This window comes from Rutilus rutilus (genome assembly GCF_951802725.1).
Source record: "Rutilus rutilus genome assembly, chromosome: 17".
NCBI lineage: Eukaryota > Metazoa > Chordata > Actinopteri > Cypriniformes > Leuciscidae > Rutilus > Rutilus rutilus.
The window spans coordinates 4,872,084-4,897,559 of NC_140230.1; the positions used below are offsets into that span (position 1 = coordinate 4,872,084).

The 25,476-nt window shown below is 38.7% G+C and overlaps 1 protein-coding gene across 1 annotated transcript in view; it reads right to left on the reverse strand.

The window, feature by feature from the left end:
* Nucleotides 1-23,724, reverse strand: part of lars2 (leucyl-tRNA synthetase 2, mitochondrial) — a 110,169-nt gene extending 86,445 nt beyond the window's left edge. The window contains exons 1-3 of the mRNA XM_084435413.1: nucleotides 23,555-23,724; nucleotides 19,852-20,051; nucleotides 9,094-9,222 (exon numbers count right to left, since the gene is read on the reverse strand). Of these exons, the coding sequence (XP_084291539.1) occupies nucleotides 9,094-9,222; nucleotides 19,852-20,034 (312 nt within the window). The 5' untranslated portion in view covers nucleotides 20,035-20,051; nucleotides 23,555-23,724. The remainder of the gene's footprint in view (nucleotides 1-9,093; nucleotides 9,223-19,851; nucleotides 20,052-23,554) is intronic.
* Nucleotides 23,725-25,476: the final 1,752 nt, after the last annotated feature.

Here is a 25,476-nt window from a genome sequence, read left to right on the forward strand (position 1 = left end):
ATGGAGGGACAGAAAGCTTTCCAATTTCACCAAAAATATCTTCATTTGTGTTCTGAAGATGAACGAAAGTCTTATGGGTTTGGAACGACATGAGGGTGAGTAAATTATGACAGAATTTTCATTTTGGGTTAACTATCCCAAATGTATAGTTCAGTCAAAATTACATATGTATGCACTGTTTTCCAAGTCTTCTAAAGTCACATAAAAGAATATTTTCCTCAGATTTACTTAATTCCCATGGGTCATCCTTCTCAGGTCGTAAAATATAGAAATCCGCATAAATACGGTATCATCACATCCCTGAAGATGTTATTCACAAATCTTCCCCTGAAGTTACTCTATGACTTCAGAAAACGTTGATGGCTCTTTCATAGTGTTTTTTTTTTTTTTTTTGAGACATATGATGACATACACGATCACTATGAACTTGTCAGATGGAAAAAGCCGCATAAAAAGTCTTCAGAAATTCTCCTTTTGTTTTCCAAACTTCATGACAGAGAGTAAATGTGTGATGTACTGTTCCTTTAAGTGAACAGAGTCTTTTGGGGACAGAGTGAGTGGAGAAGGAGATGCCGTATCCTTGGCAACTGGCTGCATCTCATTCGTTAAGTGAAGACAATGAACATTAATAAACCAGCACAAGCACCCTTTTCAACTGTCATATACAACATTCACTAACAATAAACTACTGACACACCTTACATTTAAACACAAGAGGACTGTCCTCCTTTCTCAGGAAGGTTTTTTAATAAGTCGTTGATCAATCGCGGTGCTAACCTAGTAATACAAAGTCACTGTTAAGATGTTAATTAGCACTCTTAAGATGCAAATTAGTGTGAGAGCACAATCCCATAAAAGCACTGACGGGAGTGTAAAGTTCTGCTCGTGTTTTACTGACGACGAGCAAATTAACGAACACAGACTCAGCCGGATCATTTCCATAATGACCAACACAATCCACCAAGAGCAGCGTGAATTAGCATCTGGTTTAAAGGGTTAGTTCACCCAAAAATGAGAATTCTGTCATTATTTACTCGCCCTCATGTCGTTCCAAACCCGTCAGACCTTTTCGTTCATCTTCAGAACACAAATTAAGATATTTTTGATGAAATACGAGAGCTTCCTGACCCTTCATTGACAACAACGTCATTGCAACTTTCAAGGCCCAGAAAGGTAGTAAAGACATCGTTAAAATAGTCCATGTGACTCCAGTGGTTCAACTTTATTGTTATGAAGCGACAAGAAAACGGCTTTATTCAACAATTTCTTCTCTTCTGTGTCAGATCTCCTACGCGATTTGCATAGTAACTGTAGTGCAGCACTCCAGGGTTTTACGCCAGAATGCCGGCTTACTATGAACCCGGAAGCGCTGTACCGTGTTTGCAACGCGAATAGCGTAGGAGATCTGACACAGAAGAGAAGAAATTGTTGAATAAAGTCGTTATTTTTGTTTGTTTTTTTGCGTCGAATGCGTTTTCTACCTCTGGAAGTAGTGGAAAGTGGACAAAGCGTTTTAGACCCCGTTTACACCTGTATTTAGTGTTGTCCACTTGTGATCCAATCGACCAAAACGCATCTGATACCAGGTCTATTAATGGGAACAAATCACCATCCCTAATTTCCTAGCAATGACACCCAAGCAAACACCCATATAGACTCACAGGAGCTGCTTTACCGCAATTCGATTTCGGTTGCAGTGATTGAATCATTCATTCAAACCGATTTACTAAAATAATTCATTCAAATTAATAAAAAAAAATTGGATAGACTGCAGCAATACACATTTTGTAAGAACCTCCAGTAAATGAAATGTTACTGCTGTTTAGTTGTCTGTTCAGTATTGAGGGAGAATCGTGATTTCTAGCTATTTGAAACAAAAAAAAATGTGTGATTCTCAATTTATCCAGAATCGTGCAGCTCTACCACCCATGTGACAAACATAAATCCAACAGATGAAATTTATTCTGAACCACAGCCAGACATCTCTCCATGATTCAACAGGTCTACTTTCTTGAGAATCTACTGTTAGCTTTTTTCTGTGTGTGTGTGTGTGTGTGTGTGTGCTGGAGAGATGGTATTAACATTAAGTGGCAGCATCTGACGCACAGAAGCCAGTGGCACATGTCACCATGCGTATCGGCACATCCGGTCTTCATTGGCATGTGCCAGCGGATAGTGGCATCATGCATGTGTCACTGACATTATCGCGACACACTGACTGACACCGAGTCGCGGAACATGTCGTCGTGTGTTGACGCTTCCAGTAGAGACTGACAGATTAATCGAGCACCTATACTGACGTAATTGTGACACAAAATCCGAAATAAATAGCCTAATTTTGTGACATTTTAAATATCAATTAAACGCATTAAAGTAAGTAATATTTTTTCAAACTTGTTATTTGTCTGTATTTGATTGGCATGTGCCACTGAATGTTTTGTAATACCAGTGCTACTTTATGTTGTTTATCTCGCAAAGTCACAAACTGCCCATTCTAGGAAAGACACGGAATAAATCTCTCATGGGTCACTACGAATAACGCATTAACAGTCGCGTCCGTTACTGTAAACCTTTATTTTTGTGTGATGCTGCACGGACGCACGCCAGTAGGTGTCAGTATAAGTGAGTGTAACACTGGACAGCGCAAGATTCTCATCTGTGGATTTAATATTTAAAAAATAATTTTATCGAATTATGGATAATAATGCTGTACACATTGACAAGACCGGATGTGCCGATACGCATAGTGACGTGCCACTGGCTTCAAGTTCTGTGCGTCAGATGCTGCCACTTAATGTTAATACTGCTACTGGAGAATTGAGGAAACAAGCTTATAAATCATACAGAATGAGTGTTTGTTTTTAAAAAAAAAGTAAAAATGCAGAAAGTTTTCTTTGATGGGTATAGTTTCGAGGTAACATTAGTGTTAGAGGAGAGAATATACAGTTTGTACAATATAAAAACCATTACGTCTAAGGAGAGTCCCCACAGAGATAGAGAACCAGACGTGTGTGTGTGCGCGTGCGTGTGTGTGTGTGTGTATGAGTAAGCACTGTAATACTTCTTTTTTTTTTTATCTTTGACAGAAACTTGGAGAAAACAACGCATTGACACAGCCGTCAAACACAAGTGTCAATCATGGCTGAGAAAACGCACTCTTGTCTATAGTTTTGTGCTCGAACACTCCTGCTCGCAGACAGCTGAGAGGCTTGAAAAACATCTGCTAAAAGAGCACAGCGTTACCACATAATGCAAAAAACAACAACAATCATCTGCGAGAGAAGAGACGGTCAGCAGGATCTGACTGAAGCAGAGGCCACATTAAAGCTTGTGCTCCATCACATTTTGAGCACAGAAAACGCCTTTGCAATTCTCGTGATATGGCGTCACACTCTGCTTGAAAAACAAATTCAACTCAGACCAAATAATAATAAAACCACAATGTAAAAATGTTCAATCTACTCCACTTTCCTGCAGATGTAACTTTAAAGTTTGTGTTCTTTTCATTTAGGTAAATGGTTGGTCACGCTGTTACTTGCCAATCTTCTATTGGTCACACGTCTTTACATGATACAAATCCACAGGTCAGGATTCATCAGACTGAACTTTAGAGCGCAGCGAAGTGCGACGCTTCTTTGCATGAGCTTGAGTTTACTTTTCTCTTGCATACATATTTGCTTGAATGGAAGTCAATGGAAAGAAAAGTGTGAGCATCATTCACTGATCACTACATATCGACCAATAAAGTATCTAAACATCACACAATAAGCCTTGGCTAAATGTCAAATATGGAGGAAACTCTTAATTTGGTGGTTTGGCATCAATGCAGTGTTAAAAGAACAGAACAAACACTTTATATATGTGCACACAATTGTTTTCAACATTGATAATAATCATAAATGTTTATTGAGCAGCAAATCATCATATTATGCTGATTTCTGAAGGATCATGTGACACTGAAGTAATGATGATGAAAATTCAGCTTTGATCACAGGAATGAATCATATTTTAAAATATATTCACATAGACTGTATTTTTGATTAAATAAATGCAGCCTTGGTGAGCATAAGTGACTTGTTTCCAAAAACATTAGAAATTGTGATGTTTTAAACTCTGGATAGACACTGTATTATTTTCCATCTTTTTGAACGGATGACCCCAGTTCTGCTGAGACACGAGCACTAGATCTGCTGGATGAAGTCATCGACTGACTAAGCTGTGAGGCAGCAAGGCTTTTTCTTTTACTTGTTCTCTAAATATGTAAGAACACACATGGGGTAAATCGCAGTTGAAGTCAATAATGATAACATGCTGAGACTGAGAGTCGCTCACTCATTCAGTTTGTCGGTGTGTTTCGTTGAAGCAGTCGAAACTGAACACTGTCAATTCCAATTCAATCAACAGTAGCGCTTCGTCAGGCTTCATTAAATCATCACACACTTAGTGCTGTGCTTACAACACACACCAGATGCTGCCTGTCCTTTGAGGAGAGAGGGATTCGTCACGGAGAGGACAGAGATGGATGAGAGAGAGAGAGAGAGAGAGAGACACTCAAAGGCAATAAAACTGAGAGGCTGGGAAACAGAGAGAACAGTAATATTGTAATTATTTTAACGATGTGCAAGCTGACATTCGAGAATGTTATTCGCGTTAAACAAAAAGCAAACAAAAGCACATCTTCCCCCCGTAAGTTTGATCTTGTCATATAGTTAAGCAATGTCACACAAGCCGCTTTTCCCTGAATCTCAGCACGACTGCAGTTGTCATACTGATTTTATAATAAACAAAAAGTTAACAACAGCGTAATGACGTATGAACAAGCGGCAACTTAACAAGCGGCAACTTTCCGGTCTCTCTCGTGAATCCCACACGGAAGTGACTGAAACTGCACTTCATCGACTGGCCACTAGAGACAGGCTCCATAAGAGAGTCAATCCCATAGTCAATTTACAGCAGAAAAACATGTTTACAGCCTGGTACAAAAAGTGCTTTTGGTCTATAATGCTAATTTTGCCCTTCATGACGACTGTGAAGAGGTGATTTTTTTTATAACTCATCTGTTTAAATTATATTAAGCCGTAAAGTTCTGCATATAATTAATTAATCTGTGCAGTGGAGCAGGACAACGTCCCATCAGTTCTTGTTTCGAACTCTCATCCACAGACTGGATGGTCTGGAAGTGTTTTTCCTGCTTGATAAACACAAGCAGCACCGCCAACGGTTCCTGTGCTCGTCATCTTCTAATTAGGACCCGAAATCAAAGAAAAGAAGCAATGTAGGAGAATAGGAGAATACCTTGTGACAAACGCACACATCAACCCAATCACTTTATAGTTTATAGTTCATGTAAACACTACGTTCGGATTCATCAATCGGAATTAATTCATTAAGACTGAAACGAAAGGTGTCCATGTAAACTTAGCTATTGTGAGTTACATTTTAGACACAATATTGTCTGCTTTTGCTTTGTTTTGACAATTAAAAGTTCCACAGCAGAACAAATGTTTTGAACGAATCGGTTTAATGAATGATTTAATAAGTCATTAAGACGGTGACATGCCGCCACCTACGAGCGGTTTCGGTTTATGCAATTGAAAATGCATTCAAGCCACCTCTGAGCTGCATTAAACAGTGTGTGTAAATGCATCTACATGCCACTTCAGATGCAGATCCTGTGCCACTTCTGCAGTGCAAAGATGCATTTTGGTGATACTGATTTAATTTGATTGGTAAGCGCTATATTATTCTAATTTAATTAATTTAATGTAACAGTTTGACAAAATATGATGCATACATCTCTAACAAGGTTAGAAAAAACAAAATGTAAAAATCAAAAAAGGGACAAATACTCCACTGTAGTGGGAAACTTCATTTCTGTTGCAGCTGTGAACTAACCAACACACAGAACATGAAGAGCATGACAAGCTTCAGAAGTCGGCTGTCCATGGCAGTCCGAAACCAGCCAAAGTACCAGAAGAATAATGGGAAATCTTTTTTTCCCCCAATAATCGCACAGCCCTAGGCAGACACGCTGAAAGTAGTGAGCGGCCTTGATCTCGACTGCATCCATAACCATTATGCTGGGTACACACCAAAAGATAATCGGGCTGATTTTGGGCCGATTTCCCCCTTCCCACAATCCTAGCAATGTCCCGATTATCTTGATGGTTCAACAGATTATCTTATCAGATTTTCCCTTGGTGTGAGGTGTGTTAAGAGTGTCCGAACCTGCTCGGAAGAACGTCGGAGCCGCCCCGATCGTGAATCGTAAATATTCAACATGTTTAATATTTACGATCTGAAATCCTGATGTGTGTGTGGGGTGGGGGGGGGGGGGGACCCCGAGGACAAATGCACGCAAGTTCTGGAGATTATCACGTGAAACAAAACAATATCCAATCAGAAAGCGAGATGATGTAAGACACGTGGTGCGTCCCAATTCGCATACTATCCGTCCTAAATACTAGTATTCGAAAATAGAATTAGTACAATTAGTACTAAAATAGAATTGTCGCGTGTCGCCGTCGCGCCTGGTTAGGACAAAAACTCTGATTAACATGGAAAAGATACCTTTTATCGCGTGTCGCGGCGTCGCGTCTAGTACGTGTCCTAACTACACGCGACGCGATAAGATTCCAGCGACAGACAGTGTTGGTGCGTCCCAATTCGCATACTATCCGTCCTAAATAGCATTCGAAAATAGAATTAGTACATCCCAAATCGTAGTATGTTGAAATGAGTGTTCCAAAGATACCCGGGATGGTCTACTATTTCCGGTCAGAATCCGAAGTGCAGATCGATGCGCACTCTAACGGCTAATATTGCCCACAACCCATCGCGTGGTGGACGAGGATTCGGTGAAAAGTGTTAAAAAAAAACTACAGACATGGAGGACGCGCGAGTCCGGCGCGTAGAGACGTTTATATCTTTTACTGTCTATGGTTTAGATAAAGGGGGTTGAGTGGTTATTATCAGTATCTAACCTGACGAAAATGTATTTATTCAGTGTTGTCTACATTATATTGCATCTGCAGCAGCATTGTGAACTTTTGTAAAAATATGTTTAGCCATTAACTTTTAAATGCATCATTAGCCTATTGAGAACTTCAAATTGCAAACACATGAGGAGAGTCGCCGCATGAAAGACCCACGACTGGCAGATGAACGTGCAACTACATTTCTCTTCGAAACGGTAGGAAATTTAATTAGAATGAATGGAGGATTTTAACTGTGACCAAATGATTGACAGGGCAGTTCACGGTGACAGGATGCACGCGACAGATCCGTCCGTTAGGATGACGAAGTAGCATGTCCCAAAAGCTTGCCTACTCTTTTGCTACACGCTCAAAAGTATATACTTTTTCTTCACAAAAAGAGTACACTTTTAGGGCGTAGTATAAGTAGGCGAATTGGGACGTAGCAACGGTCATTCTCACACACACACACACTTGCAGGAAGCTGAGTGTTAAGGGTTCAGTGAGGTTCTATAGAGGGATTAAATAACTTTTTCTAAAGAGACAATAAATCCAATAAAGAATGAATAAAGACAATAAAGAATGAATATATTTCTGTATAAAAGGTTATATATAACGGTGGGTACAATGGGTTTTTTTCACATGGATTGAAAATCATTCCAAACACTATCATCACAATTTCTTCCTGCATATCGTCCGCCATGCTTATTCTGAAGTCTCGCGAGATTTTGCGAGATTTCCTGTGTTCACAGTCGACTCGAGACTCTGGTTGAAAATCTGTTTGTGTGTGGTGTGCTGTCTTTGTCACATCATGGCACACACACACTATAGGAGTAAAACGCTTAAATCTAGGATTTTTTGTCCTCATGTTTGTGGTCTATCACATTTTGAAAATCTTATAAGATGTAAAAATCTTTTGGTGTGTACCCAGAGCGGTTTGGAATACATGACATGAACAGAAACTCAAGCAAAATAGAGATCTTATTCTTCACGAGACTCAACTCACAACTGGTTTCAATAGAGTTGCAGTACAAACCAGTACTAGAAACTTATACTCTTTACATTGCATTAGATATATTAGCGTAGCAGTCTAGCAGAACTGCCATTTATACCAAGATGTTACTGCAATAGGTTAATAATATCCTAATTAGTTACCAAGATGACATTAAAGGAGCATTTTGCTATTTCACAGAGCATTTGTACATCACTCGTCCAATCAGAATTTAGAGTAGGAAATCTAGTTTGACTGTTTTCTAATTCTAAGTTCTAAAAAAGAAAGTAATAAAAGGAAATAAAGAACCTTTCATTTCAAACTCATTTAAAAATAGACCAATCCAGGCTAAAATATTTTTCAAAATATCTCAAAATGATATTAAGTTGCTTCTTGTTTGTTTCACGGCAGATTTGGGAAATGAAATGTCCAGTGAGTGGAGCTAAAAGGTTAATGCTCTATTGCGCTTGAAACTAATGTACCACCTACACCAAATCCCAAACATTTAAACATTTAATCCTGAACAAAAAAAGCAACCGATCCATTTGAACTTGCTTCTACAAGTCTTTGAGCTTGTTTATCATGACTCTGCAATGCTGCTGTACCAGATGCGAGCTACATATTTATATCAGAAATCATGTGTCGAATTTCCAGCAGAATGACTCTTCTATATTTTATTTTATGTACGGTTAGCATGACATACAATTAAGCATGCAGTGATATCAACTCGGGTCACAACACCCACCCCTAAACAACATCCTCCATCAGTCTGGCATCAGGATAATGATGTCCGTTATGACCTGCCGTTCCTTGTTACGAACTGACAGCACATTTCAGAAACATTCACACAGATGATGACATCCTTCTGAACACAGACAAAGTTCGGAGCAGCTCTAATTAAGAACATATTCACACTGTTTCCATTATTCAGACACCTCATAATTAAAACACACGTCATTCCAGCAGACCTTGACTGCAGCTTTTACTTTTCATGGGAATGTGTTTTGGTATGTCTGTGTGTAGGTGGGTGAATACAGAAATGGATCAAACTGTGTGTGTGTGTGTGTGTGTGTGGCGGTGACAGAGCAGAGTAAATTCTGACATTACTGAGTAATAGAGTAAAATGACCTGATGGCCCCTCATCCTCTGGAAGTGGCTGATGGTGTCGCTAATGGTGTAAACCCTCACGTGACCCATATGAAGACGACCCGACGGGTACGGGAACATGGAGAGGACGTAGAACTTCTTCCGGGAGCTCTAAACAAGACAAACAGAAGGAGTTATGCTGTGCCTTTTAAACAGACTAAAATTTCTAAAAAGGTTTTAAAGATTTAGGGTGTGTTCAAACTTTGCTTGGTTCGCTTGGTCCGGACCACACACACAAAAAAAGTTAGTCCTGTTCACATTGGCATTTTAACACCGAACCCAAAGATACCGAACCTAAAGGCGTAGGGATATGTGCACAACCTGATTGGTCGGCTTTTATGACGTATATTTCGAGACGGAATTTAGCGAACATCCAAAACAACACTGTGTTCAGGGATAAATGCACCGACATACCAGCTGAGAACTCGTGAAGAGCTTATAAAGTGTGTAAAGGAGTCGAAACAGGGTCAGGAATCCCTCCGTCACACACACCCAGATCTGCTGTGAGGAGAAGCGGTTCTGACGCCTGTACTGAACTGTGATGGGCAACATTCACGACTATACATCAAGGCATTCTGTCCTTCTTAGGGTCGCGCCTTCTGACATCATGTCCTGTTTTTGGTTCGTTTACATGTGTTTGGTCCGTGTTGTGTTCATATTTCTTTCGAACCGCACCAGAGTTCGTTTGAAAGATCTTTTCAGCGTCTCGGTCCGCTTGTTCGATGCGCACCAGGGTTTAGATGGCAGCGTTCACACTTATTCAAATGAACTGCACTAACAGAGTGATCGCACTACAATTTATTTTAACCAAACTAAGCCTGCCAAGTGTGAGCAAACCCTTAAAGTTGTAAAGAAATAATTTGTGTTCAATACAAGAAGCAGTTTTGGCATAATATGGATTATCAGCAAAAAAAAAGAAAAAAAAGCAGGTTTGCACTGCACAACATTAGGAAGATCAGAGCATGACCAGCTTCTCGTCCAGGCCCGTGTCAATTCTAGACTGGACTATTGCAATGCTCTTCTGGCTGGGCTTCCAACATGTGCAACCAAACCTCTGCAAATGATCCCGAACGCAAGAGAGCCATGGTCACAGCTCTCTGCACTGGCTTCCGGATACGCCTCGCATCGAGTTCAACCACGGGCTCCTAAGTGCCTCGCCCTCTCCTAAGAGTCCACATCTAATGGTCTACATCTCCTCCAGAAGCCTGGAAGTGAGCCTCGCCTCATGGTTTCACCGCAGAGAGGCACAAAATCCACTCTCAAGGATGTGGAATGATCTTCCCGATCACAACCGGACAGCCGAATCCCTCACGGTTTCCAAGAAGCATGTGAAAACTCATCTCTTCCGTGAACACATAACCGCATCCTGCTAATAAAAACAAATAAATAAATCTCCTCTACGCTCTCACTATTCCTTAAGCCCTCACTGTTCTAGCTTGTACTATGTTGAACTGTTAGGGGGTAATAGTTTAGGACCAGATGTTTGAAAGAAGACCCGGAGTAAGAATTTAAATAAATTGAAGAAAAGTTTTACTGAAGATAGTTTGCAGTTTGTCAGCAGAAGTCAGCTTCAAGACTTCAAGAGTTCGTAGGCCGCCCCGCTTACAGTTATAAAGATCACAGCAGTTTTACCCTTCACCACACACACACACACACCAGTTATACCCTTCACTAAGGTCTAAGCTACGTCCTTGCTTCAGGTAGCAGTTTCTGATTGGCTAAGAAATAGATAAACATCATCGAAAAAGTTTTTTCTCCATCGATTATGCGGCTGACACTCGGACCCTGAAGTTAGGCACGTCGTGACCTTCCAGTTCTCAGATTTGGGTTGCCGGGCGGGCGCCAACATATCCAGAACAACTCAGTCAATCTCCAATAATTCCAGTGGTTCCTTAACCTGCAACCAAGAAGACTAACACACACACCGACCGACACACAGCTTTTCCAAGGTTGGATTTGGCCAGGCTCTAACTATAAACAGGAGTCTCGTCTCAAAACATCATGCATTCAGATATCAAACACTGACATTAAAGAATACATGAAAAGAACATTTCAGTGATCACACTGGTAACTTCTAGAACAAAGTAAAATCTCCAGAGAAGTCATTCAACTCATTTGATATTTAGAAGGAAAAATATTGATTAATATCTTGATTATAATCACACATTACATATACATTGACGCAGCAGTGGATTCCAATCCCGCACTTCTCGTGTTTATTGCCTTCTTAAGATCCTCAACTGGATAAAAGCATCTGCTAAATGAATAAATGTAAATTGAATAATTCTGACTTTGATTTCCTTAAAAAAAAAAAAAAAAATGCAATGTTCTGGTGAGGCACATATACTGAAAGTTAACATGACCAATTTTTTGAGAATGTAAATAGAAATGTGAATCTTACAATGTAAAAAAAGAAAAGTTGACTTAACTTAAAATTATAAGGCTTTTTAACTTGCTGCACAGATTTTTTTGAGTTGACTCAACTAAAACATCTCTAGTTGAGTAAACTATTAGTTGAGTCAACTCAAAAACTCTGTGCAGCAAGTTGCCTTATAATTTTAAGTTAAGTCAACTTTTCTTTTTTTACAGTGTAAGATTCACATTTCTATTTCTATAGTCAGAATTGTGACTTTTTTTCTCAGAATTGCGAGATATAAAGTCAGAATTGTGAGAAATAAAGTCGCAAATTGCGAGATATAAAGTCGCAATTGCGAGATATAAAGTCGCAATTGCGAGACTGTGTTTATGTCTCAGAATTGCGACTTTATTTCTCAGAATTGCGACTTTATTTCTCACAATTCTGACTTTATATCTCGCAATTCTGAGAAAAAAAGTCACAATTCTGACTTGATATCGCAATTGTGAAAAAAAGAGTCAGAATTGTGAGATAAAAAGTCGCAATTATTATTATTTATTTATTATTCAGTGGCGGAAACAAGCTTCCATACAAAACTGAAAATAACTTACTGAAAAACTTTTTTTTAACCTTTAATAAGAATACATTTATATTTAATTCATGCCGTGAAGACTATGCAATATTCTGTTTTTACATTTGATTATTCAATTTCTGTACTAATTCTAACTACATGTTAAATAAATCTATTGTACCTGAAAAACATAATTTGTTTAATTCATATTTTTGTTATATTGTATTTGTCTTATTATTTATTTTTTTTTATTACAGAATAAAAAATTTGGTCTTATCGCCTATCCCTAGCAACAATCACACAAATGGTACTTATGGTAGGCCCACGTTCACGTTGCTGCTTGTAATAATATTCAGGCTGGATCATCCTGGTCAAATACATGCGATCACGCTTAGTAAAGCGGCAACTCAAGTTTACAACTTAATTTCGTGGAGTAGTTCTCACAGCAGAGCTCATAAAGTAGGGTCGACTGTGTAAACTGACCTCAATTGTACCAAATTTATCAGAGTTTCCACACCGTACACCCATCTGAAGACTGATTCACGAAGGGAAAAGCTTCTTGGAGAGATGCGGTGGAGATGCATTCATTCTCTATGAATACATAGATAAATGAATGAGGCATTCACATTACTTGTCTTAACGCAGACTGACCTGCGACATCCGCTAAGGCTCATTCATTCAGTCACGCTCTCCACAGCAGTTTTAATGATTCATGACGGCTTTGAAGAAGCTCGCCGCACTGGGAAAGCATTAATCAGTGCGGGTCAAAAAGGCCTGAATTATTCAGCAGCTGAAAGAGACAAGGACACATTTTGGGAGAGAATACATCACCGCATCTCTCCAAGAAGCTTTTCCCTTCGTGCCCGTGAATCAGTCTTCAGATGAGTGTACGGTGTGGAAACTCTGATAAATTTGGTACGTAAACAATTGAGGTCAGTTCACACAGAGTCGACCCTACTGAAATCTATTCGGGGCACGAGAGAAGCATATTTTTTATTTACAGCACAATGACTGTGTACGAAACCCTTTGTGTAGTGAGAGCATGTGAAAACAAACAGTGTGAGAAAACAATAGAGAGAAACGCTGATGAAAACAAAGCAGATGCTGCACACACGTCTGGGGAATGAAAGCTAAAGGTGTTAAATGGTCTCGGCTCCGGGTCAGACTAATTTTAGAAGCCATGACATGAGCGCCTTCAAACCACTGCCGAAACACCACAGCAGAAAACCCAGACAAAGTTCTTGATATCAATTAAAAGGACATATTCTGAACTTGTGTTTTAATTTGGCAATATATATATTGTATATAGTAGGTACTATGTTTTTTTGGGGGGTGCGGACTGATGGGGCGGTGAACCCGAGGAGTCAGTCCTAGAGCTCCGACTGTCTATTGGAGACGTCAAATAGATTTTTTAGGCGCGTCGAAAGTTCACCACAGACACAGTACAATCCACATGGGATCATCTCACAGTATAACAAGCAGCTGTACAAAATATGATACACCAGTGTTTTGCCAGATGAGAAGTTTATTCTATATATCATCTTTTTACTACTTTAATCCATTTTATTCTAATTAATTTTATAACTGTATCATTTATCTCTTTTAATTCCTTTTAATTTTCCTTGCTTTTATTTAGTGGTTATTTTTATTCCTTTCTATGTAAAGCACTTTGAATTGCCATAGTGTATGAAATGTGCTGTATAAATAAACTTGCCTTGCCTTGATATTGAAAAGTACGGAGCCCCCCTAGTCCCACTTTGTCAAAAAAAAATAATTATAACTATCTCGTGGCCTCAAGATAGTATCTCGTGGCCTCAAGATAGTAATTCGTGGCCTCAAGATAGTAATTCGTGGCCTCAAGATAGTATCTCGTGGCCTCAAGATAGTATCTCGTGGCCTCAAGATAGTTACTCGTGGCCTCAAGATAGTATCTCGTGGCCTCAAGATAGTAACTCGTGGCCTCAAGATAGTATCTCGTGGCCTCAAGATAGTAACTCGTGGCCTCAAGATAGTATCTCGTGGCCTCGAGATAGTATCTCGTGGCCTCGAGATAGTATCTCGTGGCCTCGAGATAGTATCTCGTGGCCTCAAGATAGTATCTCGTGGCCTCAAGATAGTATCTCGTGGCCTCAAGATAGTATCTCGTGGCCTCAAGATAGTATCTCGTGGCCTCAAGATAGTAACCCGTGGCCTCAAGATAGTATCTCGTGGCCTCAAGATAGTATCTCGTGGCCTCAAGATAGTAACCCGTGGCCTCAAGATAGTAAAGTGTCTGACACATTTGTTAGGACCTTTTGTTATTAAACTGGACCCTGTAGTGCAATACTTCACATTCTGTGCAATTTTCTCTGTTTTAATATTCAGTGTGCAATATAGTTATTTATTATTCTATTTATTTACTAGTACTGTAAATCTTGTAAATCTTGTAGGCTGCATATCCATAGTCCTTTATAATTCTTCTTCATATTTTATAATATATATATATATATATAACAGTCCTGATAATGAAGAAAAAGCATTTATCAAAAGAATTCATATTTTTCACACAGGTTATTATTATTATTGGTGGGTGGGTGGATGGATTTAGTTGAAGCTCATAAAATGTAATAGCCCTTTAGTATTCTGATTTAGCCTAGAAATCTAGACGCACCCTAGCGGCAGCCAATTTTATTTTGCAGCCATTGTCGTCTAGCAACTCTCCGTTGGCTTACGAGCTGGAAAAACCAAACTCTAGTCAGACCAATCACATCGTGTATAGAGTTGGTGGGCGGGTTTAACATAATGACGGCAGAGTTTGACTGAATTCCCTGCTACTTGAAGACAAAGAAGAGCTGGTGCTGGCGAACAGCGGTCTTTCGAATCGGCTTTGGACGCGACTCTGGGGGACTTGGAGTTTTCTGAGAAAAGAACAAAGAACGGCACTGAAGTCTTAAAAAAGGAAGATGTGTTTGGATGTGTCCCGCCCAAGCCCTGCCAATGGTGACTTCCCAGACCCAATATCTTGATGTGGGTCTGGCTTGCCAGGCTAATTCTGATTGATTTGAGTAATTGGTTAAACTTAAATATTTGACATAAAAGTCAACATATACATTTAATAAGGTAATTTTGAATAAAGATTCTGACCCTGCTTACTAATTATAAAAATAAAAAGATTCTGACCCTGCTTACAATCAATAACAATACTCAGCATTGTTATATATTGTATTGCCATTTCTGATCACATTATTCACAAGATGAGCATTTCATTCCCTCATAAGAGAATCTGAGCACAGTTGTGTTCTTTCGTCTTTTATTTTCAAATACTTTTAGCTTCAAATCAAATTTTCTAATGTTACTAGCACTGAATGGGTTGTAATGTGATTATTCTCTGGGCTGGTTGGTTGCTGGATAAAGGCTGATCCCCGTACATCGAGATTTGAGCTTTCAGTCCAGCATTTTTGCTGTCTTTGAATGATGCCATTAATAAATGCAATCAGCAACCGCAGCTCCACGAAACAAAGGGAATAATGGACATGATGGAGAGACGTCGTGCTCGTGATAGCCAAACACATCAACGCCACTGAAAGCACAATGTGTTCGGCTTAAAAGCCACCTGAACGAAAGCAGCTTCTCTGTAAGAGTAATGCTTCAGATGCCAGACTATTTCTCACACACATACTGAACAAAGGGTTTCCGCTGGGAGATGGAAGTGATTCTTTCAATGAAAATCTCAAAGTAGAAACATGACATACTGTAACTGTACAGGCTACACAGAGAAAATACCCAACCTCTCACCTTTGAAAAGAGAATTATTAATGCGTATCCAGTTAACAGTGACAACGTCTCTCAAGTAACACCATAAATGTCTCATGAAAGTGTCCATAGGACTATATGTCCCCTACACTGGGAGAAAAAGGAGTTTTGCTGCTTCTTCAATTTACTTAATTAAAATGAGCTAAAGCAACACAATTGCTGAACATTTTATCACAATGCAATATCGGAGACTGCAGTTTCAGGACCACATTTCAAGAACCTAGTTTTATTTTTGTCCATCTGGTCTCTTTGTGTATGTGTGGAGTGAGACGTTTGAGGCCTGTGCCTTGAGGTTAATGTCCCCAACTGGGATTTATCAGTTGTTTTGTAAGGGTTATTACTGGAATCTCCTTTCAGACCTTTTCTGACTGGATTCTGACCCCCGAGGTGGCGTTTTTGTTAGCATTAGCCTCTCTGAAGCTTGTGGGGATCTGCAGGCTCTTTCTTGCATGGAGTTTGCCCTGGATCTGGTGAAGGGTTTTCTGTGACCCAGGCCTGGTTATGTCCCCAAAGTTTTGTCCATGTCATTTCGCTCTCAAGTGCTCATGCTTTTCCTCCATGGTGGAGGAGAGGCTGCATTTTCTCTACCCTGTTCAGGCTTTAAAGGAGTAGTTCACTTCAGAATAAACTTTCTTGATAATTTACTCACCCCCATGTCATCCAAGATGTTCATGTTTTTCTTTCTTCAGTCGAAAAGAAATGAAGGATTTTGAGGAAAACATTCCAGGATTTTTCTCCATATAGTGACTTCAAAGGGAACCGACGGGTTGAAAGTCCAAATGTGAGTTTCAGTGCAGCTTCAGAGTCTCGACACGATCCCAGCCGAGGAATAAGAGTCTTATCTAGACATCTGAACCATTGGTCATTTTCTACAGAAAATAAGCATTTATATACTTTAACCACAAATGCTTGTCTTGCTCTAGATCTGTGATGCGTCACGCATTACGTAATCACGTTGAAAGGTCAAGCGTGACATAGGCGTAAGTACCGACCTAGTGTTTACAAAGCCAACGTGCAAAGACTAAGTCAAACGCCATTTACAAAAAAAACTAAGACAACTAAGATGAAGTTGGAGGAAAGACTTTTGAAGTTGGAGGAAAGAATTACCGCCTGACCTTTCCAACGCGATTACGTAATGCGTGAAGTCTTGGATGTGCAAGACGAGCATTTGTGGTTAAAAAGTATATATATATATATATATATATATATATATATATATATATATATATATATATTTATTTTTTTTTTTTTTAGAAAATGACCGATTGTTTGTCTAGATAAGACTCTTATTCCTCGGCTGGGATCTTGTCGAGACTTTGAAGCTGCACTGAAACTCACATTTTGACCCCATTATAGTCACTATATGGAGAAAAATCCTGGAATGTTTTCCTCAAAATCCTTCATTTCTTTTCGACTGAAGAAAGAAAGACATGAACATCTTGGATGACACAGGGATGAGCAAATGATCAAGAAATGTTCATTCTGAAGTGATCTACTCCTTTAAAGGTGTAATTGGACCGGCACTGCCAGTGGCGCAGGGCGTCTCAGTTGTTTGTGTGTTTTGGGGCTCGCCGCCTCTAAGCTCAGGATCTCTCATTGGGTGAGAGAAGTAATTTCTTTGGCTTATGAGGTGCGGAGGCTTCCTTCACCTCTGGGCACTGCAGCTCACGAGTGTCACATCTTCCCTCTATTTAGACCGCTTTCATTTAGGCTCTATTGGTCCTCTTCGCACACTTTTATTACGTTTTATAACCTGGATTTGGATGCGGCCCCTGGTTCCTGGGTTCTTTCCGCATGAAACTGGTCGCTTTGGTCCTGGTTGAGTTTGGTCTGGTCCCACAGCGATCTCTGGATGCCTTTGATGAGTTTGATCATATAAATGAATTCCTGGAATGTAATAAGTTTGATGACTTTACGAGTCTCAACTGAGGACTTTCTGAGTGCGGGAATGAAACAGACGTGTGTGTGTAATGCTCACAACACCCTTAGGCCTATTTTGGTAAAAGTAGGAAAAATAATACTTCTCTAAATGAGAAATATGAAGTAAACATGTGAATCCATGTTTTTCTCCAGTGTAGAGAAGTGTACAGTTTTTTTTTTTTTTTCTCAGTGAATGCATAAGATTTTCAGACAGAAATTAAGAAATAAATTTTTGATAATACAATTTTAGACCTTTCTAATGACTTGCGGGGACATTAAGCTGTATTTTCAAGGTCTCACCCAAAACAGATGGATTTTGTTTGGATTGTGATTAGTGATATTTGGCTATAAAAGCAAAACTGACTTCATGTTAAGCAAGAGGTGTTATGTTCCTGCAGTCTGCCATTTTTGTCAAATAAAGAAAATGTTGGTCTGAAAACATTTCTTGCTGAGGATTGTATTTTGTGTGCCCTGTTTTGAACATGAATGTCCTTTGTCAGTCACATGTCTGTTTAAATGATTAACTGCTCTACTTTTGGTTGTTTTCAGAGATGGTAACAGACGTTTTATTCAATTGTGCTACAATTGTGTGGCCTGTGCTACAAAACTTTCAACCTCTGTGGCACTAGTACTATATGCAAAAGTTAACGTACCATTGGTAACCCTCTTAAAATATTGAAGCTAATTTGTTTCGATGTGTGGGTCACACGTTGGTTGCAGCAGAGATGAAACATGATCTAATATAGAAGTCTTTATATAGAAACAAACCCAAATCTTCACATAACACTCAAGAACAAGAACAGAACAAGCAACTTAACACAACAAAGAAACGTGAAACACCTGTACAAAACCATTTGTAACCTAGGAGACTAACAGGCAGGGCAAGAGTACTGAATCTCCTGATCAAAACACAGGCAAAACAATAGCATTGCTAAAAGCATTGCTTGTGCACGATGTAGTCTATAAAAAAACTTGATTTTCTAATTTGTTTTCAAAATTGTGCTTTTTTATGAAACTTAACCACATTCAAGCGTTGATAAAAAAGAATGCATGAAGCTAGAATAAGCTAGAATAAGCAAATATTGTTTAAAAGCAGAGGCTCTGTTCTTACTTTTGATGTATTGCATGTTCAGATATTTACAACAAAACATTCTGGGTGTCTTATGTCTAAACTTGAAATCAGTGTATTTTATGTAAACACTTGCTTTAAAAAAAGTAGTATGTAAAAAAAGTATTTACTATAGGTATTCCATGTGGAAAATTTACTTAAATTTGAGTGCTAAAGAAAAAGGTCAATAAGTATGTAAATAATTTGACTTCCAGACAAGGCTAGAAAAAAAAACCCGTTTAACTTAAATAATATATTTAAATACATTTTGTTGTCCTTAAAGATGTATGGAAAATATGTCATAATCAACATTTTTGAGTTAATAAATTGAAACTAAATATTTTGAACCTTGTTCCTCACATAAAGCACATGTGACTTCAGTGGTCATTGTATGGAAAAATACTGCTTTAAGCTTATTCTAAAATTGTGTTAAGAAAAAAAATGACAAAAAAATAGTACAGGTTTGGATGATAAGATATATATATAAAAAAAAAAATCCTGGTCACTGTTTGCGTTGTCTATTGACAATCAGCAATATTCCATCTTTCCATCTTAAAGGTGCTGTATGTGACTTTTTCACTCTACTAAAGCATAAAAATACCATAATATGTTTGCATATATTGAGGAAACATGCTAAGTTCACATACTCGTTTCTCTGAAAAACACTTCTACAGCCAGTTATTTTACTTTGAAATGTGTGTTTCCAGGCTGGAATGTTTGTTATTGTTTTGGTCTGTGATACTGTACGCTGCCAATTTTCCATTGCTGCCATTGCGCTCGTTCCTGTTTGCGTGTGCTCAAACTGGCAACCCGTGTGAGAGTCGAGTCTGAGGAGGAGGAGGCGGGAGAAACGACGATCTTCGATAATTTGAATTGGACTGCAGTACCTATTTCGACCACTAGTTGTCATTCTTACAGACTGCACCTTTAATATCTTTCAATATTACAATCATCTACAGCACATCATGTCCAGTTCATCATGATGGGATGTACCTGGTGTGCCTGATCCCTCTTCCACTGCTCCTGGATCCGGGCGCTCCAGCTCTGCTCCACTCGACGCCGGGTTTCGGCCCTGTAGTCCCGCTCCCACACCCCAGATTCACTGAACAGACCCCGGATCAGCTGGACACGCGGCCCCGGCCTCCACGGGAACACGGTGACCCTCCACACAGACATCAGCGGGACCCTGGGACCTGCAGGAGCGCAGGAGGAGAGTGGTTACACTGGGAACTCGGACACTAAAGCGTGAGATAACCGTGTGGCCTGATGATTGATGCAAACACATTCACCATCTCGGTATAAAACGTTCCTTCATGTAAACAGATTGTCATGGCGTATTGTGCTCAGATGTCTGTTCTGTTGGAGAAACAAATAGACTGGGATATATTGCGGCGTAACTATGGCAACATGCCACACTGTAAGGTGGCAATAAACCTGTCCCCTTGGAAACAAATGTTTTAACACCTACAAAAACTTCTATACTGGTCACATTAAACATAAAAATAATTCACCAGCGCAATCTACACAAGGGAGGCATTATTATGTTTCAGTGCAGAAAGAAGAAAGAGAGTTACTTAGAATTTTCATTTTCTCATGAAAAAGTATTTTCCCTATGACTCATTCTAGTGTTTATTATTCATATAAATCTGAGTAAAACTGGCTTCATCATTTCAATTGAATGACAAAGCCTTGATTTTTATATTATGTTTTAGAAAATGTTGTAAACATTAGGTTTGCTCATCTTTATTCTCTTTTGGATTTGAATTGATATTATGCATTAAGAAAAGACACCACAGGTGAACAGGATCAAATGTTTAACTAATTGAAATCACCGGTTGATTAACAGCACAAACGTAAACAATATGTAAAAAACTGCAGAACAGAAATCTGAACATTGGATACGGTCAAGTTAAAAATTATTGTCTTATTTTGTTATTTTGTCATGTTTTTGCAGAGGAGATCTTGGATCACTCCATAAACCCCATAAAATAATAACATGTTTTTATGAACAAAATGCACAGGAATGGTGCATGAACAAACCCATCAGGAAAAACCTTCAGAATATATAGATAAAAATAAATGTGCAAAGTTTGGTGTGTGTAAGGAGTGGAGATTTTGAGAAAACAACCTTTAAAGATATGTATTGTAATTGAAATTTACAGATGCAAATAAATAAAGTGCAATAAAGCAAACACTTAAATTAGTTTATTTCCACTAGTCTGAAAGAAGACAAGATAAGGAAGCAAAATTAGAAACATGTAAATCAGGTTATCTGTCAAGTGTCAACCCGTTACCAGTAGCCATTGCTACGTTTCAACCACCAAAAATACCACCAAAATTAATAATATTAAAGGTGCAGACTGTAAGAATGACCGCTAGTGGTCGAAATAGGTACTGCAGTCCAATTCAAAAACATCAGAGACCGTTGATTCCCCGCCTCCTCAGACTCGACGCTCACGCGGGTCGCCAGTTTGAGCACACACAACAGGAACGAGCGCAACTGACAATGAAAGCCGAGGAGACTTACGTTAATGAGTTAATTTATCAGTGTTTTAGTATGCTCTCGTTCATCGAGATTTTCAAGGTAAAAAAGATATTGCATCACAATAAGTGTGTTGTGATTGTCAAAACCTTTTAGTAACTAAACTGAATTGTATTAGGTTTAGTGACAACATGTTACAATGTTTACATGGTTCAATTTCTGGTAAGCTGCGCTTTTTTATTATTTCAATTCAATTATTGTGATTTGATTTAATATTGGATAAATATTAGGTAGGCTACACAAGATAGGCATTCTTTTTGCTCAAGAAAAAAACAACTCACCTAATGCTGTAAACATACAGAGAGCCCTATCAGCTGGCAGTATTATTTAAGGTTAAAAATAACACAAATTAAATATAATGCGTTTTTTTATTATAATAACAACTTTATTTAATGATATAAGTAAAAATATAATAAATATGCAATATAGTACACATATTTAGCAAAATACTCTATAGCTTTTTTCTAGCCAACTAATGTGCTATAGCATATTATGGTCATTAAATGGCTTTCCTGAGGTAAATGTTATGTGACATAATTATTCTCCAGCTGTTTTATTGAAACCCTTTGTTTGTTTGATTGATTGGTCGAAATTATGTATGAAGAATATAGCCTACATTTCGGTAAGTTGTACTGTATCTTTCAACAGTGTTCATTCGTGTTTATTTACTATTAGCTAGAGATGATCGGTTCACGTGCCGCTAGGGATCTGTCGCGTCACATTTAAAAGCGACAAAACGGTATTTATTGTCTGAATTTTGTAATGAAAGTGATAGAATCTGAGAGCTGAGATTTTTTTTTTATATCATAAGTAACCTGCTCTGTCTAGTCTCTCGGTCTCCGTGTCCTTTTTCTGTGCGTGAGAAAATAGATGTGTGTCGTGAGAGCGTGTGAAAAGTGTCAATTGCGTGTGTCTCACGGTGAATGCGTGAGAGTTGGCAGCTATGCTATTGGGCCGACTTACATTGTAGACACAATATTGTCAATATTTGTTTTTGTTATTGTTTTTCCTCTATTTTGACAATGAAAATAGGTCCAAACTGTAGAAATCATCACAGTTTCAGTTTAGTTTTTGAACAAATCGTTCTGAATGACTCGACGACTCACTCAGTCACTTCTGCTTTGTTTCTGAATGAATCAGCCATTTTGAACGAATCGTTTGACTGTGTGATTCAATCAATAACCTGTTAAAGCAATGATTTGCCGCCACCTACTGGCAGGTTTTAGTATCATTTCATTTTAGCTGAGGGACTGACTGAGCGATTAAAGATTGAATACTGTTTTTGTTTTGATTGTAACAATATTTCTGTTTAAAAAGATAATGCGCTTAAAAAATGAACTATTAGGAGCAAAATATGATATAACATTGTAAATGTAAATATTAGACTGTTTCTTTGCTTCTGCTATTTACCATCATATTGTTCCCATTAAAAAGTACTGAACAATTCCATAAATCAAAAACAAACTTTAAACATTACAACATGCATGAACTAGATTTCTCTTCTCTGATGACGTGTTTACTGGAGCGAGGGCGGGGCAACCTGTCAATCACACGAGATCCACCAATAAATCACAGTCAGAGGTCACAGTGACAGTAGGAATGAGGATCGCAACTTCCTTTTCATGCCGACTATAACTGGCCAGTCTCCATGAAACAGCATTTTAACTTTACAAAAGCACCTATTCATTCAATGACCCAGTTATCAAACAGCTGCGAATCTGTGTGACGCACATGAGGCTCTTGAAATCATGGCGAGATGTTAAAGGACGAGAGTTTCTCTGACTGCCGCCCACAGGCTCTCTCTCACACACACACACACACACACACACACACACACACACACACACACGGCCTCGTGTTTGTGGAAGAGAAGTGAGGGAGATGTTCGCGTTGCTATGGTTACCCAGCTTCAAATATGGAAGATACATAGTGATATTGGACTCCAATGACAACACGATGTTCAGTGAGATGAGATTATGAGTGTTAAAAGAGCCACACCAGCTCAGGTCTAATGCATTTGAATGTATGTAGCCTTGCATTATTCTTAACAAAAGTATCAAGTTTTTCAGTGATAATGCCAGAATTTCTAGTAGCACACGAGGAAGACATATCACCTGTCAAATGGTTATAACGGAAGGATCACGTTCTACTTACACGACAAGCATCGACAAACAATGGGACCTGTCCCGATATATTGCGATCCTTTCCGCGTGGTCTATATTACAGATCCATTCAAAGCTTCATTCTGGTGACGCATAAACACACGATACACTGACATTTGACAGACTCACACCGCTACACGGGCGCCGCCATGTTGTTCAAATAGAGCAAACTTTATTTAAATCTCTATGCATGAAGCAATGACGCAGTATAGAAACACAGTAGAGTTTAGAAGTCACATATTAGTAAGCCCGTTTCCGCCATATTTGAGTAAAGTAGGATTACGTAAATCATAATAATAAGGACATTTTGAAAATTATGACTTATTTTGTAATTGTATTGAGATAAGCATACTCGTAGCCTATGCCAAAATAATGAGAAACTTGTTCGTAATGATGAATTATCAGTAATCTTCGCAGTGTGAATGTGCATGCATTGAAGATAATTTATCCTTATGTTGTTCCAAATATGTATTTTTATATCTTTATATTTTGAGAAATGTCTCAGTGTCCAAAATCACACTGTGGGATTGAATGAGTGCACTATATTGTCCGATATGGCACCACTACAAATGGCTGTTCCCTCAAATAGTGCACTATTTAAGGGGAGGTTTCAAACACTTCTGTGGTTTTTATCCATACAATGGAAGTGAATTCTCACCAAAACGGTTCTTCAATATAGGCCTGTCTATGTTGTGTTACAAAGAAGAATTGGTGTCATTTTGTGGACACAGAGGTGCGTTTTTGGGGGGTCCGGCAGTGAGTCAAGTGTGCATCATTGATCATTTTTAAAACTGTGCCAAGTGCCCCACTACCAGGACACTGACAGTTAACTGGCTATGGTTTATAGCAGGTGTTAACAGTGATTAACAACTTATTCGTAGAAATTATAAACCAATAAAGCTCATTCGATTAGAGAATAACCACTGCCACCCTCCCTTTCAATCACTGCAATACAAATGACCATTCATATAAATCATAAGACAGATGACAGTCTATGATCATAAAGAAAAGTTGTGTATTACCACTTCCTCCATAGTAATAATATTATCATTTTGCTTCATCATAAGCCGCAATCATCAGGATATGCACCAGTGGCCCGTGTGGAAGATTATCGATTTAACTGAATTGTATCTTATGATGTGGTTTTTTATAGCAAAATCCATCTTGAATCTTTACTGAATTTTAGGGTTTGATCATAATATGTGCGACTCATAGTCAACATTTTGTATTTAAATTTACATGAATCGCGTGTCATATCAGGATGTCACAAGACAATTTCAAATAAATGTGAAGATATTTGCAGCTCAAAACCTTATTTATCTGAAGCATTTATCATAATGCCCTTTTCATTTTATTTCTAAATGTTGCCTTAAGGCCTCATTATACTTCTGCGTCGGACCTACGCCGGAGCCTATACGCCGTAGGCAACGTGTTGGTTTTAATTTATACTTCTGTGTTGTTGTCCGCGTTGACGCATACCTAGGGAGCGTGTGAAACCCAGAGGGAGGGGTTCTGGCAGACCAATCACAGCGCTTGTGTCCGCGTAGAATTGACGCGTTGTTACATTTTTGGAGAGGTGCACGTCAGGGTACGCCGTAGGGTACGCGAGCTACACACAGCCTACGACGTAGCTACGGCGGCAGTTCGACGCAGAAGCATAAAACAGGCTTTAGGCTATAGCCTTCCTTGCACTTTTACATAAGTGTTTGTTGTATTATTCATACCACAACAATGTCTTTATAGAAATTTTATAATATATATCGTGAAAAAAAATATATATATATAAAATTTGTTTGTTCATTTTAAATGGACAGCATTAGGCTATATTCAATCGTGTCTAGCAGCTTGAAAAATGTGCTTTATTGGGTTCTAAAAAAGTTATCTATACGCATTTCACAGATTTCTGTACACATA